The sequence below is a fragment of the Schistocerca serialis genome, chromosome 7 (assembly GCF_023864345.2).
Source record: "Schistocerca serialis cubense isolate TAMUIC-IGC-003099 chromosome 7, iqSchSeri2.2, whole genome shotgun sequence".
NCBI classification, from domain to species: Eukaryota; Metazoa; Arthropoda; class Insecta; order Orthoptera; family Acrididae; genus Schistocerca; species Schistocerca serialis.
In genome coordinates this window covers 23345527-23364480 of record NC_064644.1, presented here as the reverse complement: position 1 = coordinate 23364480, position 18954 = coordinate 23345527, and the positions used below count along the sequence as shown (strand labels likewise).

The window sequence follows — 18954 nt, the reverse complement described above, 5'->3', positions numbered from 1 at the left end:
TCCTTTCCCTAGCGCCGGCCAGGTGGCCGAGCGGTTCTAGGCGCTACAGTCTGGAACCGCGCGACTGCTACGGTCGCAGGTTCGAATCCTGCCTCGGGCATTAATGTGTGTGATGTCCTTAGGTTAGTTAGTTTTAAGTAGTTCTAAGTTCTAGGGGACTGATGACCTCAGCAGTTAAGTCCCATAGTGCTCAGAGCCATTTGAAACAATTTTTTTCCTAGCGGGTATTGTGTCTAGTACGGAGTCTAGATTTTTCAGGATTTAGCAAATTTTATTTTATCAGTAGCTGTAAAGGATGCGCTTCTCTTGGTCTGAAAACATTCCCGATTACTCGAAATCATTGTAGAACGTCGTGAAAATAAAAATTCAAGGAAATCATAAAATTAGTACTTCACGCTCAAAAGTGCTCTAAAACGCTGAAAAATACTTTTAACTACTTTTTAATCGACTTAATTACCAACCAGTAACATAATTAGAAATAAAGTACTCTATCACTGCCCGCAGCTCGTGGTCGTGCGGTAGCGTTCACGGGTTCGATTCCCGGCGGGGTCAGGGATTTTCTCTGCCTCGTGATGGCTGGGTGTTGTGTGATGTCCTTAGGTTAGTTAGGTTTAAGTAGTTCTAAGTTCTAGGGGACTGATGACCATAGATGTTAAGTCCCATAGTGCTCAGAGCCATTTGAACCATTTTACTCTATCACTCACTTATTATTTTTTTATAGAACACCGACAACATTCCAGAACATTCGAAAACGTCCTGATGCATTCAGTAACATTGCAAAACATTCACAAATAATGTTTGAGAACTTTAAAGAAGACTGGATTCCGTTTGTTCGTCGTCCATGAAATACATTTGCAAAAACTTATAAGATTCGTTTGGCAATGCTATGTCCCACTCTATGACAGACTTCTCCTTTCAATCGAAAACACGGGACTGAAATGATGTTCTTCACTGCTCTTAGAAGTAGCACCAAATGTCATTTGAAAGCAAGCAGTGTACTCTCCGATATTTTGTGGAAAATATTTTGATTCCGGAGTTTCTCAAATCATGTTATAAATCTGGTAGAGACACTTCCATTAGTGCTTATTGAATTTTTCCACTCGTGCAACACATTCCTGGTGTTTCACTAATGAATTCCTTGGCGTTACAGAATTGACACACTTGATCCACTATGCCATGACAATGTGTTTTTGTTTTTTGTACTTTTGAGTGGGATCGTAACGGATGATTCATATGCCACATTGCAGTATCCATGACTGCTTCACTCTTCTCATACACTAATGTTCTGTTCTTGCACTTGCGATCGTTGTGTCACAAGCTTCACTCATTATAACTCTACTTAAGTTTGTTTCATAATCTTGTTCCTTCGGCAATTTCTCTATACCAGCTAACTGTGTCTCACTCGATCCTTTTCTCTAATTTCATCTCGTGGTTCATCTGTTTTCTCTCAATCTATTCATTCTCTTACGTTGTGAAACTACTCACTCTTCTCGATTCTAATTTGTTTCATTTTTACACTGATCTGCTTCCTTCTTTTCAGTTCACCACTGGTAAGATCTTCCCCTCTTTTAAGTATCGGCATCATGTTAAATCTTAAGCTTGCTTAACACAGCAAAATCCCATTTAATATCCTGTTTACTACCTTACACTGTTCACTTTCATTTAAATTTACTTATCTTTCCATCATTTTAACTTTTCCTTGATCCACTCTAATCGATCCCCAGAAATATAGTGACACGTATCTCTCGCCAACATACACATTTCTGAGCTGGAGCATATCACTACAACAACAGGATAGTGGGACATTCCAGAAAATTGTCGAACATAATGAAACACTGTAGGATATCGTCGAATATTCTGGGAAATTCCAGAACATTCTGGAATATTGTCGAACATTTCGGAAGATTCCATAACATTCTGGAACATTCTACGACGTTATCCACCTTTCTGGCCAGTCGCGGCCCCTTCAGCACTCGGTTTCCAGCTGCTTCACAGCCTTCCCGTAAGAAGTCTATTGTTGAGACGCCTTCTTTTGACATCCGTGTCTTCGAAACCAACCCTTACAGTCCCAAACAGAACCCTCTTCGTGGGGACAATCATAACGTATAACCCTCATAGGGCTGCGAAATTCGCTTGCGAGGTTTTCGCGGCACACTTACGTCACACTTTTATTATACAGGGTGTTACAAAAAGATACGGCCAAACTTTCAGGAAACATTCCTCACGCACAAATAAAGAAAAGATGTTATGTGGACATGTGTCCGGAAACGCTTAATTTCCATGTTAGAGCTCATTTTAGTTTCGTCAGTATGTGTTGTACTTCCTCGATTCACCGCCAGTTGGCCCGATTGAAGGAAGGTAATGTTGACTTGGATGGCGTGTACAGGTACAGCTGCCCGTGCAACATCAACACGATACCACAGTTCATCAAGAGTAGTGACCGGCGTATTGTGACGAGCCAGTTGCTCGGCCACCATTGACCAGACGTTTTCAATTGGTGAGAGATCTGGAGAATGTACTGGCCAGGGATCGAAGGGATCGAATGAAGGGCAGAATCACGGGTTGTAACACATCTGAAATGTAACGTCCACTGTTCAAAGTGCCGTCAATGCGAACAGGAGGTGACCGAGGTGTGTAGCCAATGGCACCTCATACCATCACGCCGGGTGATACGCCAGTATGGCGATAACGAATAAACGCTTCCAATGTGCGTTCACCGCGATGTCGCCAAACACGGATGCGACCATCATGATGCTGTAAACAGAACCTGGATTCATCCGAAAAAATGACGACTTCCCATTCGTGCACCCAGGTTCGTCGTTGAGTGCACCATTGCAGGCACTCCTGTCTGTGATGCAGCGTCAAGGGTAACCGCAGCCACGGTCTCCGAGCTGATAGTCCATCCTGCTGCAAACGTCGTCGAACTGTTCGTGCAGATGGTTGTTGTCTTGCAAACGTCCCCATCTGTTGACTCAGGGATTGAGACGTGACTGCACGATCCGTTACAGGCATGCGGATAAGATGCCTGTCATCTCGACTGCTAGTGATACGAGGCCGTTGGGATCCGCCACGGCGTTCCGTATTACCCTTCTGGACCCACTGATCCCATATTCTGCTAACTGTCATTGGATCTCGACCAACGCGAGCAGCAATGTCGCGATACGATAAACCGCAATCGCGATAGACTACAATCCGACCTTTATTAAAGTCGGAAACGTGATGGTACGCATTTCTCCTCCTTACACGAGGCATCACAACAACGTTTCACCAGGCAACGCCGGTCAAGTGCTGATTGTGTATGACAAATCGGTTGGAAACTTTCCTCATATCAGCACGTTGTAGGTGTTGCCACCGGCGCCAACCTTGTGTGAATGCTCTGAAAAGCTAATCATCTACATATCACAGCATCTTCTTCCTGTCGATTAAATTTCGCGTCTGTAGCACATCATGTTCGTGGTGTAGCAATTTTAATGGCCAGTAGTGTATAACCACCCGGTACTTTTAAATCTACATGTACACTCTTGTCACTCTTAAATCTGACTGTGTGATCTGGACTGTGAGCTGGAGGAAAAGTCGTACATTATTTGCGCGAAATTTCGTGAAAGAGTAAATTTACTATGAAAACGTACTTAATAAACACAGTTCGCTCAAGAGGCTTCTGCTATATGTTCTTGAATTCACACAAGTAATTTTTAGTACATGGAAAACGTCAGTCGGGCTTGAGGAGTCACCCTACGGAGAACTCCAGAAGTCGGCTAGAAAACATAGCAGGTTGGTCAGTCGCAGCTTCGTGCCTCACGCGCCCCTAACGTTTCCGCAGGCACAGCCGACTTCTTCGGGCTCAACCACTACACGTCGGACCTCGTCACATCTGGCAGCGTCGGAGTGCAGCCCTCCAAGACCTACGACACAGGAGTCGTCACGTCGTCTTTCGAAGGTTACCCGTCCGGCGGCTGGGTAACGGTAAGCATGCCACTGTACGTTGTGGAGCGACAGTTCAGGGATATAGCAACACCTAAAGGTGTCAGTGTTTACTACTCAACCGATTTAGCTGTACAAGTGTAGTGGCTGTTTAAAGAGTGTTGTCAGACGTAAGGGCCTTGAAGGCCTGTACGGAAGGTGTTTGTTTGTGTGTGTGTGTGTGTGTGTGTGTGTGTGTGTGTGTGTGTGTGTGTGTGTGTGTGTGGATGCTCCGTAATCTGCCTGGCTGTGTACTGTGGAATGGCAGTTTAGGAAGGACAGCCCCACTGAACATTATTGTAACTACACCTTCAGCCATCCGCATATTGTGCAATAGTAATTTATGAATAGAAGTTATACACCTACAGATGGCAGTTGACTGGAATACTCTCTTTCAAATTCTGAAGGTGGCAAGGGTAAAATACAGGGAGCGAAAGGCTATTTACAATTTGTACAGAAACCAGATGGCAGTCATAAGAGTCGAGGGACATGAAAGGGAAGCAGTGGTTGGGAAGGAAGTGAGACACGGTTGTAGCCTCTCCAGGATATTATTCAATCTGTATATTGAGCAAGCAGTAAAGGAAACAAAAGAAAAGTTCGGAGTAGGTATTAAAATCCACGGAGAAGAAATAAAAACTTTGAGGTTCGCCGATGACATTGTAATTCTGTCAGAGATAGCAAAGGACTTGGAAGAGCAGTTGAACGCAATGGACAGTGTCTTGAAAGGAGGATATAAGATGAACATCAACAAAAGCAAAACGAGGATAATGGAATGTAGTCGAATTAAGTCGGGTGATGCTGAGTGAATTAGGTTAGGAAATGAGACACTTAAAGTAGTAAACGAGTATTGCTATTTGGGGAGCGAAATAACTGATGATGGTCGAAGTAGAGAGGATATAAAATGTAGACTGGCAATGGCAAGGAAAGCGTTTCTGAAGAAGAGAAATTTGTTAACATCGAGTATAGATTTAAATGTCAGGAAGTCGTTTCTGAGAGTATTTGTATGGAGTATAGCCATGTATGTAAGTGAAACATGGACGACAAGTAGTTCGGACAAGAAGAGAATAGAAGCTTTTGAAATGTGGTGCTACAGAAGAATGCTGAATATTAGATGGGTAGATCACTAAACTAATGAGGAGGTATTGAACATAATTGGGGAGAAGAGGAGTGTGTGGCACAACGTGACTAGAAGAAGGAATCGATTGGTAGAAAAAGTTCTGAGGAATCAACGGATCACCAATTTAGTCTGGAGGGCAGCGTGGAGGGTAAAAATCGTAGAGGGAGACCAAGAGATGAATACACTAAACAGATTCAGAAGAATGTAGGCTGCAGCACGTACTGGGAGATGACGCAGCTTGCACAGGATAGAGTAGCATGGAGAGCTGCATCAAACCAGTCTCAGGACTGAAGACCACAACGGCAACAGAGGGCAGTGAATAGTCCTTAGCTACACATTTGCACATTGTGAAGTGAAATATTATGGAGTATAATTAGACCTAATGACTGAAACTTCCTGGAAGATTAAAAGTGTGAAGCTAACAGTACTCGAAACTGGGACTTTTGCCACTCTCGGGCAAGTACTGTACCAACTGTGCTACCACACCACCGCTCCTCTAACAGCTCTACTTCCGCCAGTATCTCATCCTCTACCTTGTAAACTTCATTCTGGAAACAGTCCCCCGGAGTGTGGCTAACCCTTGTGTCCGTAACGCTCTTTCTTCCAGAAATGCTAGTCCCGAGAGTTTCGCGGGAGAACTATTGGGAATTTTGGAAGGGAGGAGATGAGGTACTGACGGAAGTAAGGCTGTGAGGGCGGGTTGTGTTTCATAGCTCATTCGGTACAGCACTTCGCGAAAGGCAAAAGTCCAAAATTCGAGTCCCAGTCTGACAAAGAGTTTTAATCTCCCAGTAAACACATTCTGGAAACGCCTAAAGGCTGCAGTGATTGCTCTTTAAGATGTTCAGTTGTAAATTGGAGTTTGGGGACTATAGCTATGCAAATTACAACTGAAGGGTACAGTAGCAACACCTGAAGCTGCAAAGCTGTTCACTGCACAGTGTCGGTTTATGTGGTATAGTTACACCTAAAGGCTTTAACTACTATGTCATAAGAGGACCAGTTTTAATTTGTGCAATGACAGTTTAAGGGGTATAGCACCTACACGCTGCAGTGGCTACCCCTTAAACCATTCAGCTGTACATCGTGGAGTGACAAATTAGGGACTGCAGTCACGAATATAGGTGAAACTTCCTGGCAGATTAAAACTGTGTGCCGGACCGAGACTCGAACTCGGGACTTTTGCCTTTCGTGGGCAACTGCTCTACCAACTGAGCTACGCAAGCACGACTCACGGCCCCTCCTCACAGCTTTACTTCTGCCAGTACCTCGTTTGGAAGGTAGGAGACCTTCCCTCCTCACAGCTTTACTTCTGCCAGTACCTCGTTTGGAAGGTAGGAGACCTTCCAAACGAGGTACTGGCAGAAGTAAAGCTGTGAGGAGGGACCGTGAGTCGTGTTTGGGTAACTCAATTGGTAGAGCAGTTGCCCACGAAAGGTAAAGGTCCCAAGTTCGAGTCTCGGTCCGGCACACAGTTTTAATCTGTCAGGAAGTTTCATATGAGCACACTCTCCGCTGCAGAGTGCAAACCTCATTCTGGGGACAAATATAGGTTTTTGTGACTACTGCCCATGCTGTACAGTGTGGAATAGCAGTTTAAGGAGTACTAGTATTGTATGTGGTCGAAATTCGACCAACTGCGTCAGCGGACTTCAGCTGTGATAGAAGATGTCATGTCTCTTAAAGTGGCTGAAATTTTAGCTGCAGGACTGATCCGTGGCAAATGCTGCACTGTAGCAACGTGTCTTCTTGAAATAATTCTCTGATTTCTCTTTAATTGTTCGATCATTTGATGAGAGTCTTTGATACACTGTGTTGAAAAATAAATTTTGCGTTATGGCGGCAAATTAACTTTTGCCTTGTGACAACACTTCAGATGCGAAATGATTTGCATTACAAAATCTACACTGTACATTCATCAAACAGCAATTACAGTTCTCAGAATTATTTGGTATTATGTTCAGTGCACATTTAAATGTATCTTTCAGAACGACAATAGAATTATCGTTACCAACATCTGCATTATTCGCATTTCTTTCTCTACGCAAGAATTGTGTCTATCTAGCTCTTCGCGTTTTAGTCCGACCCATTAATATTCTTATTCGAGGCATAGCCTAAAACAAATATAGTTTCCTTATAATAAGGGACGTTGTGGCTACTCAAAATGAAGATACTGAATGTTAGGAACACTATGAATGTGGTGACGGCGACAAACGAACACAGAGTTAGTTCTGTTTACTCTTACATGAAAGTAAGTGAAAAAACGATTCTAATAAGCAACGTTTGTCGTCGCCGATGGCTTCGTTATTACGTTTCGTTTTCCACTGTTCACAAGATCTACGAAGTAGCAGTTGCAGTACTACAACTGTCCGTTATACGTGTGTTACTGCAAATGAACGATTTGCAACATTTAAACGTGAACGTCCCTAGAACGCAAATCCACGAAAGGGCGTTGTTACTTTCGAGTGTCGTTTCTGCCATAGTGCCTCATCGTTACGCGTGGTAGAAATGGGTAGCAATGTCAAAGACAAAGTAAAACGTTTCATATGTGTATGTATCTACTATTTATGCGCATGATTTTTTTCTTTTGTGCGTACCTACGGCAAAGTTCCATTAGAATTATGTAAGTTTCATTGAGCTCCTTACATCATTAATTTAAAAATCGGTACTTCAATTTTCGATGTTCAAGTATTAAATGAAACAGATGCAGTATTAAATAAAACAGATACATTATCATTACGAATGTCCACACTGCTATTTCTTTCTCTAAGCAGAACTTGTATCTGTCTAGCTTCTCGTCTTTCACTGTGACCCGTTAGCACTCTCCTTCTAGACATACCCTAAAACAAATATAGTATCCTGTGAGGGTACTGGTGTGTGGTATCTGTACGTGGTTGTTCTTTGGAGGGCGACAATGCCCAGTGGCGCAGAGAGTCACAAGCAGAGGCAGTTGTTGAGAGGCTGTGGAAGGGGTAGGCTGCGTGAGCCAAAGGCGGTTGCGGAGCGAAGGATTTATCTCTAGGTTTAATAGTAGTGGCACACAGTTTGAATAATAGTGTGTTTATGTTTGTGTAGTCTGATAAAGGAAATAAATTAAATTTTACCAGTTCTTAATGTGTCTCCGTCAGTTAGTACCACACCATTGCATTTAACAATGAACGAAGTCTTGATACACACGGTCAACAACAACAAGAGGATTGTAACGTAATAATCATTAATTAACCCATATAATCTCCAAGGAGACGGGAGCTTATAATCCGAATAATAAGGGAAGTCGGAAGTCGTAGTTATTCAAAATTAAGAAATTAAATTAGGAACTTAATAATCAGGAATAATTAGGAACTTGCTTCAAATCTTCTGGTAATGGCAGCAGATGACCAAACAGTTACTCTTACAGAAAAGTAAGTGAAATAACGACGCCAATATACAACGTTGCACACAGACTTCCTTACTACCAAATGTTGATTTTTCCCTGCTTACAACATCTTCGACCTGGCAGTTGTCGCATTGTAGCTGCCCGGTAAGCATGTTTTACTGTAAATGAACTTTGTAAACATAATAGCCCCTAAAATGCGATTTCACGAAATGTTGTGAGTTTCGTGCGTCATTTCTGATAGGCGCGCAGCCAGAGGTTGGTTGTTCTCCAATTTTCGATGTTCTGGTATTGGAGATTTTAATGCGTGGTAGAAAACGTGACATCAGTGGTATGAACGTGAAAGCTTCTGCTTCCTTTTACTGCTCTTAACGGCTATATGCACACTTTATTTTTTCTTTGTGCACGTCTATGGCAAAGTACCTTTCGAATTATATAAGGATCGTTGGCCTCCCTGTACAATTAATATTAAAAATCGGCACTTCAATTTTCTTGTTCAGGTATTAATATTACGGTAAGTACACTTAAATTCTGCACTGACTGCTGCTTGAGCTACCGAGCTCCAAATTTTGGAGCGACTGTTTACCGGACGTAGTTATATCTGAATGCTGCTGTGCCTCATCAAAAAACCGGCTTTTGCTGCTTGTCATTGGTTGCAGGAAGTGCCGTGGGGTCTGCGAAAACTCCTCAACTGGCTGCACGGGTCTTACCCCGGATACCCGTTTTTCATCACTGAAAACGGGTGGTTGGACCCGCCAGGAGTTCTTAACGACACGGGCCGCATCCACTACTACAACGTGAGTGTCAGCGGTGACGCTGCAATTTTTATTTCCTTCATCCAAATAGACAATAAGAAAAGAAGTCAGTATTAACCACGGAAAACATCAAGGCTCTGAAGCTGTGATTTACAGGGTGCTGCAATCAAACCAGCATTTATTCTTAGTGCGCGGAAGCTTTGGAAGTACTGGGGGGGGGGGGGGGGGGGAGTAACCAAGGTCACCACTGCGTTCCCCAACACAAAGCATTTCAGTAGCCATGGAGCAGTGCACTAAGCAACAACGGTCGTTTGCAGTGAAAGCGTCCTACCAAAGCGGCAGCTGTGTAGCCGCTGAGCGCCGTTTCTGGGCGCATTTTCAAATTAATCGTAATAGACCTGTGCCTTCGGTTAACTCAATAATAACTCGGCTCGAAAACTTTGAAAACGTCGGTGAAACAACAAGGGAAAGAGATGGCAAAGCGAAGACAGTGCGTACTCCAGAGAATGTGGAACGTGTAAGAATTGCTGTGGGAAGAATCCCCCGGAGATCAGCGCATAGAATATTGCGCTTGGAATTTCTGAAGGGACTGACCGAAGGATTTTGAGGTTAGACTTTCATCACCACCCATACAAAATCCAAGTGGTTAACGCTTTGAATAATAATGACTTCGTAGTCTGACAGCATTTCTGTGAAAGTCTTTTGCAAATGATTGAAGAAAACGAGGAGCTTGTTCACAATCTCTGGATGAGTGACGAGGCAAATTTGCACCCCAATGGATATGTGAACAAACAGAACTTTAGATACTGGAGTGATGAGAACACTCACCATCTCCATGAAAAACCCCTGCACTCAACCAAGGTAACAGTTTGATGTGCAATGTCCTCATTGGAAATAATAGGCCCTTGTTTTTTTTGAGAACGAAAGAGGGCAATCTGTTACCGTAAATGCTGAACGCTATTCAGTAATGTTAAGGACATTCTTCATACCTCAGCTTCGTCAATATGCAGCTATGCCGCAGATGGAGCAACAAGTCACACAGCCTGTGTGAGCCTCGTGATATTTTACTTATGGCGTTACCTTAAGAGCAATGTGTACGAAGAATGACCTCATTTAACATATTATTAATGCTGGAAATCGAGAGAATTCCTCAGGTTATGTTCCATCATGTGATGGGACAGCTTCGTAAATCGCCTGCGAGAATGCCGTGATCGAGAAGGACGCCGTCTTGCTGATGTTATTTTCAAACAGTGAAAAAAAATATGTGTTGATGTTTCTTAAATGCTTTTTAACGTAGAATAAGATTGTATGAATAAAAATTTTGATATCTGCATCCGTGTTTATTTCACACTATTTAAAAAATGCTGGTTTGACTGCCGCACCCTGTATTTATTCGAATAACACTTTTCGAGAGTATGATAAATAAAATTTGATTTTGTTTCTTTGTCTTTAGTTTTCGTTGCTTCCAGACTCACTTCATTCCCCAAGAGTGCCGTTCCATTTCTTCCTGCGTCCACTTCCTTCCATTTTGCGGTGACCCAACTCTGTTTCTTCCCTTAAGTTGGGAACAATAGCTATTGACAATATTCAACACCAGAGTCCACTATTCGATAACATGTCGTTGGCTAAAAGGTTTGTCATCTGTTATAAAGACTTAAATCAGTATGAATTTTTATTACCGTGACATTTTAATCTCTATACAACAGTGACAAAATATTTTCTTGAAGTGACTGGTTTATCATGCATAATGTTGTCGTCTCACCGCCTATTAATCCTCTAGTTACGTTTCTTGCCTCCACAGAGTGTAAATTTGTTATTTATATCTTCTAAGTGTGATGCAGACACTTTTATCGAGACAGAACCATTTGTAAATCGTTCAAATCACGTTCTTTAAATGCTTAAATTCGAAAATGCTTGCTTGTGAAAAACAATAACACATCTTCGCTAAGATCGATAAATCATAGATGTTATTTGACTATCTCTCTGAATTATTTCCGTATGAGTGTTTCCTGATGCTATGGTGTAATAAGTTATGTTGAGCAAGAAGTTCCGAAATCAGATACTGAATTACAAGGGGTACCCCGGAGCAGATATAGACATAAATTAGTAATTATAAACAGTAGGTTAAAGTTAGATAGAATCGTCAGCCTCAATCAATAGGAAAAGCCATGAGATGCGGAATTAGTAAGAAATGATGTTCGTTTGAAGTCCGTTAAGGCTCTAGATACTGCTATGATGATTACAGCAGAAGACTGTTCAGTTGAATACGAATCGACATCTTAAAAAAAAAATAGTCACAGAAATTGGACAGACAAATAAAAGTACAATGAAGGTATCTGCGAAGAAATATTGCCTGACAGAAGAAAGAAATACTCCAACTGATCGACAAAAGAAAGAATTTAAAAAAGCAGGACTACACCAATATAAAAAATATGGGAATGAAATAAATAAGAAGTGAAGGAATGCTAAGATGAAATAGCTGCAGGAAGAATGTGCAGAAATTGAAAAAGAAACGTTAGTTGCAAGGGACGATTCAACATACAAAAAAATCGAAACAATCTTCTATGGCATTGGAAGCAAGACTGCCGGAGAGACACTATTCAACGTAACGGAAAGAGCTGATAGGTGGAAAGACTAAATGAAAGGCTTCGCGTGATAGAAAAGCAACTGGAAGTTGGTTTGAAAGGCGTAGGGGATCCAGGTATTACAGTCAGAGTTTGGTAGAGCATTGGAAGACTTGCGATAAAACAAGCCAGAACACATAGATAACACTCTTTCGGTGTTTTTGAAATCACTGTGGGAAATAACAACGAAACACCTACTCAAGTTGATGTGTAGAATCTTTGGGATTCTACCGTCAGACTTTTTGGAAAAGTATCATCCGCACAATTCCGAAGATAACAAGGGCAGATGAATGCGAGTACTATCACACAATCATCTTAACAGCTCATGCATCCTAGTTGCTTTCCGGAATAGTATACAGAACTATTGAAAAGAAAGTTGAGGATCTGTTGGATGTCGATCAGTTTGACCTTAGGAAAGGTAAAGGCCCCTGGGCGCAGTTCTGACTTTGGCTAGATAATAGAAACAAAGCTTTAGAAAAATCAAGACACGTTCTTGTGATTTGTCGACCCAGAAAAAGCGTTCGGCTATGTAAAATGGTGCAAAATGGTGCGAATTCTGAATAAAATAGGACGCTATAGGGAAGGACAGGTAATATACAATGTGTATAAGGACCAACAAGGATCAATGGAATACAGGAACGAAGTGCTTGGATTAAAATGTGTGTAAGGCAGGGATGAATTCTTTCGCCCCTACTGTCTAATCTCTACGTTGAATATGCAATAACGGAAAAAGGCAATTAAAATTCGTGGTGAAAGAAGATCAGTAATAAGTTTTGCTGTTGAGGTTAGGTGAAATGGAAAAAAGAAAAGAAATAATTGTATGGCGCTGATGGCCTGGAGTTCCCACTTGGGGAAGTTCGGCCGCCGAGTTGGAGGTCTTTTCAGTTGATGACACGCTGGGCGATTTGCGTGTCGACGGTGATGAAATGACAATGAGGACAACACAACACCCTGTTCCTGAGCGGAGGAAATCTGCGACTACGTCGAGAATCAAACTGGGGCATGCTACAAGGCATTCGGACATGCTGACCACTCAGCTAAGGGGTGGACTGATTAGATGAAATGGTGAGATAAAAAGTGAGGAGGTTCACCCCAGAATCGACAGAATAGGAATGTGTGGAAAACATCAACAGGAAGGGGCAGGATGGTAAGACATGTTTTAAGACATCAGGGAATATCTACCATTGTACTTGAGGAAACTGTAAAGGGTAAAAATTGTGTGCAAAGACAGACGCTGGAATACATAAACAACTGATTGAAGACGTCGGGTGCAAGTACCACTCTTAGATGAAGAGGTTGGCACAGGAGAGGGAGTCACAACGGCGCATCAAACTCATCAGTGACTGATGCCTTCCCCTCTTCCCTCCTCCCCCCCCCCCCCCCTCTAACTCAAAAACATCGTAATTGCATTAGTAAACTTTGGCGTGGTATCAAGTAAAATACTTTTCTGAAGTAAAGATATACTGAATGTAGCAGATTATCTTGCTCTGTGGCTTTCAGGGCCTCGTATGACACCTGCAGAAACCGTTCACCATCAGCCCTATGGCTTTCTCGTTGTGTTGTTGAGAACTGTGTTTGCTTACAGGGCTACCTTTCTGCTATCCTGAGAGCCATCAACGAAGATGGCGTGCCAGTGATTGGCTACACCGCCTGGTCCCTCTTGGACAACCTGGAGTGGACGAGCGGCTACACGTAAGTACTGCATCAGTCACATTCTCTTTCCTATCGCATTCACTGTTGGATATCATATATTTGAAAAGTGCACAGACTGTTTACCCAAATGTGAGCTACACTAACCGAGAGAAAACATTCTTTGTATAAAAAGTTTATTACATTAACGATTGCTTAGATGTATAAAAACTATTCATATTACCGGCTTCGACAAATAGTTATTTCAGGTGTGCTTGATCCACTAAAAAGGTTTTGTATAGATAAACAAATATACTGGTGTCCAAAATTAAAACAAAAAACGGAAATTTTGCAAGGTTGCGTTTATTTTGCCACATAACAATACAAACAGGTAATACAGAAATAGAAACAACGTAAAGTATACAGAACGTAATCAACTGCAACATGCATAACGGTAGACAAAAATGTTCTTGGTTTTTTCCAACAACGGATTTGCACACACATTCTGACAGTTAATGAGCCCAGTATGGGGTGTGACCACCTCTAGCAGCAATACAGGCCGGACAATGACAGGACATGTGAATGATCTCAACAGTCTCATGTTGAGCCAATAATGCCCATTCTTCCTGCAGAGCTGCTCGCAAGTCTTGGAGAGTGGTTGGTGGTTGCTGACGTAATGCAACCCGTCTCCCTAGAGCATCCCAGAAATGCTCTATGGGATTCAAATCGGGGGGAGCGAGCAGGCCAAACCATGCATACAGTATCTTGCGTTTCCAAAAGAACATCAACCACCTGCGCTGTATGAGGTCGAGCATTATCGTCCATCAATACGAAATCTGGGCCCACTGCACCTCGCAACAACAGCACACGAGGTCGCAAGATCTCGCCACGGTACCTGACTACAGTTCAACCTTGCCGATTCATCCACACATTTTCATGAAGAGGTGTTAGAGTGGTCAGCATAATCCCTGCCCACACCATTACGTACCCTCCTCGATATCGGTCTCTTTCTAAAATGTTTTGGTTCCTAAATCGTGTTCCACGTTCCTACCAAATGCGAATCCGTCGAGAATCATTGTCCAGACGAAATCGGCACTCATCTGTGAGAAGAACACTGGCCCACCGTTCGACCGTCCAGGTGTCACGTTGACGCCTCCCTCCAGGCGTTCCCTTCTGTGAAGACACGTCAGAGGTAAAGAGACAGAAAGTCTCCAACGATAAAGACCACTCTCTGCTGAAGCCTTCTGTACACCGGTTGCCTCTATACAACACGTCCAGGGAATGTTGCGAAGTCAGATGCCACTTGCAGTGCAGTAGTAAGGCGGAACCGTCGTGCCCTTACAGCCAAATAACGGTCCACTCTTTCTGCTGTCACAAGTGGCCGGCCCTGTTATGGACACAGTCGCTATAAACTGTCGCCTCATCCGAGAAACAACATTACGATTCACATTAAGCCACCGTGTCACATCAGTTTGCGACTCTCTTGCTTCCATTCTTCCTACGAGGGTTGTTTTTAAGTAAGGGCCGTTTTTATTTTTTTTAAAAGATACAAATACTTTTGTAAAAAAACTTTTATTTTCTGATTCTACACACTTTTACCTATTTTTCTACGTAGTTGCCTTGTTTATTTAAGCACTTGTCATACCGTACAACTACGTCTTTAAAACCCTCTTCAAAGAATTCGGCCGCCTGCTCCGACAGCCAAGAGTTCACGGTCGCTTTTGCTTCATCGTCGTCATTGAAGCGCTGCCCGCCAAGATGGTGTTTCAGGTACCGGAAAAGGTGGAAATCGCTAGGAGCAAGGTCGGGGCTGTATGGTGCGTGGTCCAAAACTTCCCAGCCAAAATAATCAATCAAATCCCGAGTCTTTTGAGAGGTGTGAGGCCTAGCGTTATCGTGCAGGAGCAAAACTCCTTTTGTCAGCGTGCTGCGCCTTTTGTTTTGAATTGCTCTGTGGAGCTTCTTTAGAGTTGCACAGTAGGCATCTGAGTTGATTGTCGTTCCTCGTGGCATAAAGTCCACTAGCAAAACACCGCGCCGGTCCCAGAACACAGTTGCCATAATCTTGCGCTTTGACAGCGTCTGTTTGGCTTTGACCTTGACGGGTGAGGTTGTGTGTCGCCATTCCATCGATTGTCGCTTGCTTTCGGGAGTGCTATGGGATACCCATGTTTCATCTCCAGTGACAATTTCACTCAACATGTCACCCCCTTCTTCCTCGTAACGAATCAAAAAGTGCAATGAAGTGGCAAATCTCTTCCGTTTGTGGTCCTCTGTGAGGAGTCTGGGTACCCACCGAGAACACAGTTCCTTAAAGTTTAGGTTTTCAGAGACAATTTTGTACAAAACCGATCTTGAAACTTGTGGAAATTCCAAAGAAAGAGTGGAAATTGTGAATCTTCTGTCCTCACGAATCTTTGTTTCGAGGGGGGTTGGGGTTGTTTGGGGAAGGAGACCAGACAGCGAGGTCATCGGTCTCTTTGTATCGACTGCAGCCACCAAATCATCAGTGATCACAGAGGGCCGGCCTGAGCATTCTTCGTCATGGACGTTTTGACGGCCATTTTTAAACTCTCTAACCCATTGACGCACTTTACCTTCACTCATTGCATTCAAGCCATAAAGTTCCGTTAACTGACGATGAATTTCTGCAGCTGATAGGCTTCTCGCGGTCAAAAAACATATCTGACCGTATCTCACATGGGGCGGGCGATTCAATAATCGTAAACATTATAAAGTAGCACAGCGATGCGTACACGTCAGCTACAGAGCTGCAACTTGCGTCAGTGTGAACGGGAAGGATGCCGGCAAGTGGCGCGGTGGCTTGTTGCGGCGTCCGCGCGAACTACGGGACTATACGCGCGAACGGCCCTTACTTAAAAAACAACCCTCGTATGGCCCTCCACAGCAGAGTGTCTGTAGGCGTTTTCTCCGTGCCATACTGCACCGTCTGTGACTGTGTACACAGCGACTGTGGATGTGGGACTACGCGGCAAACACTGCCCTGCTTGATAGGTGCCGTGACGTCATTGTTGGCGTGGTTGTCCGTTGACGGGAATGCCATATTCTGCGCAGAACTCGATTGTAACGACATCTGTTGACAGTTCGTATGATTATATCGTGAATTATCCACAGGATGGGGAAATGGCAGTCTGTTAATTTAATTTTGGACACCAGTGTATATCGGCCGTTTTCTTGTGGGTGGAGCCCACAGCCCCAATAAATTTGAGAAATACATTATTCCACCAGTCTGTGTTTTAAAATATTTCGTTTGTTCGACTAGTTTCTGACACTATCCATTCATCCATTCTCAGTTGCCTGTATAGTAACACATATGGAAACATCGTTGTCATTTCTTACAAAAAAAAAAAAAAAAAAAAAAAAAAAAGCGCGCGCATGCATATTTGTGCACAGCATTGTCGTCAACGGTCATTATCTAAAATATAGTGTGACAATTATTGAACTATAAGAAATAAAATCGTCGTAACTTCTGAACGGTTTTCCTTAGGACATTGAAACCGCACGGTTGGCCGCGGGGCATGATGGGAAATAGTATCCGCTGTATGGTTTGGTTTAGTGACGAAGCCCACTTTCATTTGGATGGCTCCGTCAATAAGCAAACCTGGCGCATTTGAGGGACTGACAATCCGCATTTCGCGATCGAGAACTCTCTTCACCCTCAACGGGTGACTATATGGTGTGCAGTGTCCAGTCACGGAATAATCAGTGCGATATTATTTGATGGCACTGAGACTACTGAACGGCAAGTGAAGATTTTGGAAGATGATTTCATCCCCAGTATCCAAAGTGATCCTGATTTCGACAAGATGTGGTCCAGGCAAGACGGAGCTCGACGCCATAGAAGCAGGAGAGTGTTTGATGTCGTGGAGGAGCACTCTGGGGGCCTCATTCTGGCTCTGGGGTACCCAGAGACCACAGGCATGGGCCTCGATTGGCCGTCATATTCTCCGGGTCTGAACACGTCTGCCTCCTTTTTGTGGGGCTATATTAAAGGCAAGGTATACATCAATAACCCCGAAAACCATTTCTGAGCCGAAAACAGCATTTCGGGAGGTCATCGACAGCATCGAAGTTTCGACACTTCAGCGGTCATGCATAATTTCGCTATTCGTCTGCTCCACAACCTCTCCAATGATGGTAGGCATATCGAACATGTCATAAACTAAACCAGAATATCAGTAGTGACGTTTACATGTTGAATAAAGTGTGTGCACGCCGTAGTTTGTAATGAATTTACGTTTCTTTTTTCGTATAGTTCAATAATTGTCACCCTCTATAAGGTGCATGACGTGAAAGTGCTTTCGAGAATAACAACATTACCACATTAAAATGTCACATGTAGCCAGAAACACCAAGGACTTAGACCATGTAATGTTTACTACAAATCAGACTATACAAGGTGTTAGGACTAGATGTGCAGATATGTTTATTGACGACAGAGGATTACATACTTAACAGCATTACATCAGTATTTACTTCATCTGCACACTAATAATTATAGCTATTAAAAGTAGTGTATTTTTAGATTGCTTATTACCTCCTAGAATGTGTGGCAAGATCAAACCATTAATGCTTATTTTTCCCTGAGCGGTAGTTCAGGTGTTGACGAGTGAACGGGTGGACGCAAAATGGTTAGTCTATATTGACAGGCGTAGTCCAGTTAGTGGTACAATTACGACCATGCATAAAAAATCGGGGAGTAAATAACGAGATGTGTTTGCGCAAAGACTGTTAGGCGCCGATAAAAAGCAACTAACACACTGGACTGGGTACACATTAAGGCAGCAATGATCACAGCACTTGCACTTATGACCCTAACATTCTGTATAGTCTAATTTCATGTAACTGTCATATATATCTACGTCTACATTTACATCTATACTCCGCAAGCCACCTGATGGTGTGTGGCGGATGGCACCTTGAGTACATCTATCGGTTCTCCCTTCTATTCCAGTCTCGTATTGTTCGTGAAAAGAAAGATTGTCGGTATGCCTCTGTATGGGCTCTAATCTCTCTGATTTTATCCTCATGGTCTCCTTCGCGAGATATACGTAGGAGGGAGCAATATACTGCTTGACTCCTCGGTGGTCGGCCGGGGTGGCCGAGCGGTTCTAGGCGCTACAGTCTGGAACCGCGCGACCGCTACGGTCGCAGGTTCGAATCCTGCCTCGGGCATGGATGTGTGTGATGTCCTTAGATTAGTTAGGTTTAAGTAGTTCTAAGTTCTAGGGGACTGATGACCTCAGAAGTCCCATAGTGCTCAGAGCCATTTAAACCATTTTTTTGACTCCTCGGTGAAGGTATGTACTCGAAACTTCAACAAAAACCCGTACCGAGCTACTAAGCGTCTCTCTTGCAGAGTCTTCCACTGTAGTCTATCTATCATCTCCGTAACTCTTTCGCGATTACTAAATGATCCTGTAACGAAGCGCACTGCTCTCCGTTGGATCTTCTCTACCACTTTTATCAACCCTA

General features: G+C 43.2%; 1 protein-coding gene across 1 annotated transcript in view; it reads left to right on the top strand.

The window, feature by feature from the left end:
* The window catches only part of LOC126412582 (myrosinase 1-like), a 136567-nt gene that overhangs the window by 97539 nt on the left and 20074 nt on the right, over window positions 1-18954 (top strand). The window contains exons 9-11 of the mRNA XM_050082233.1: window positions 3821-3963; window positions 9101-9247; window positions 13415-13521. Of these exons, the coding sequence (XP_049938190.1) occupies window positions 3821-3963; window positions 9101-9247; window positions 13415-13521 (397 nt within the window). The remainder of the gene's footprint in view (window positions 1-3820; window positions 3964-9100; window positions 9248-13414; window positions 13522-18954) is intronic.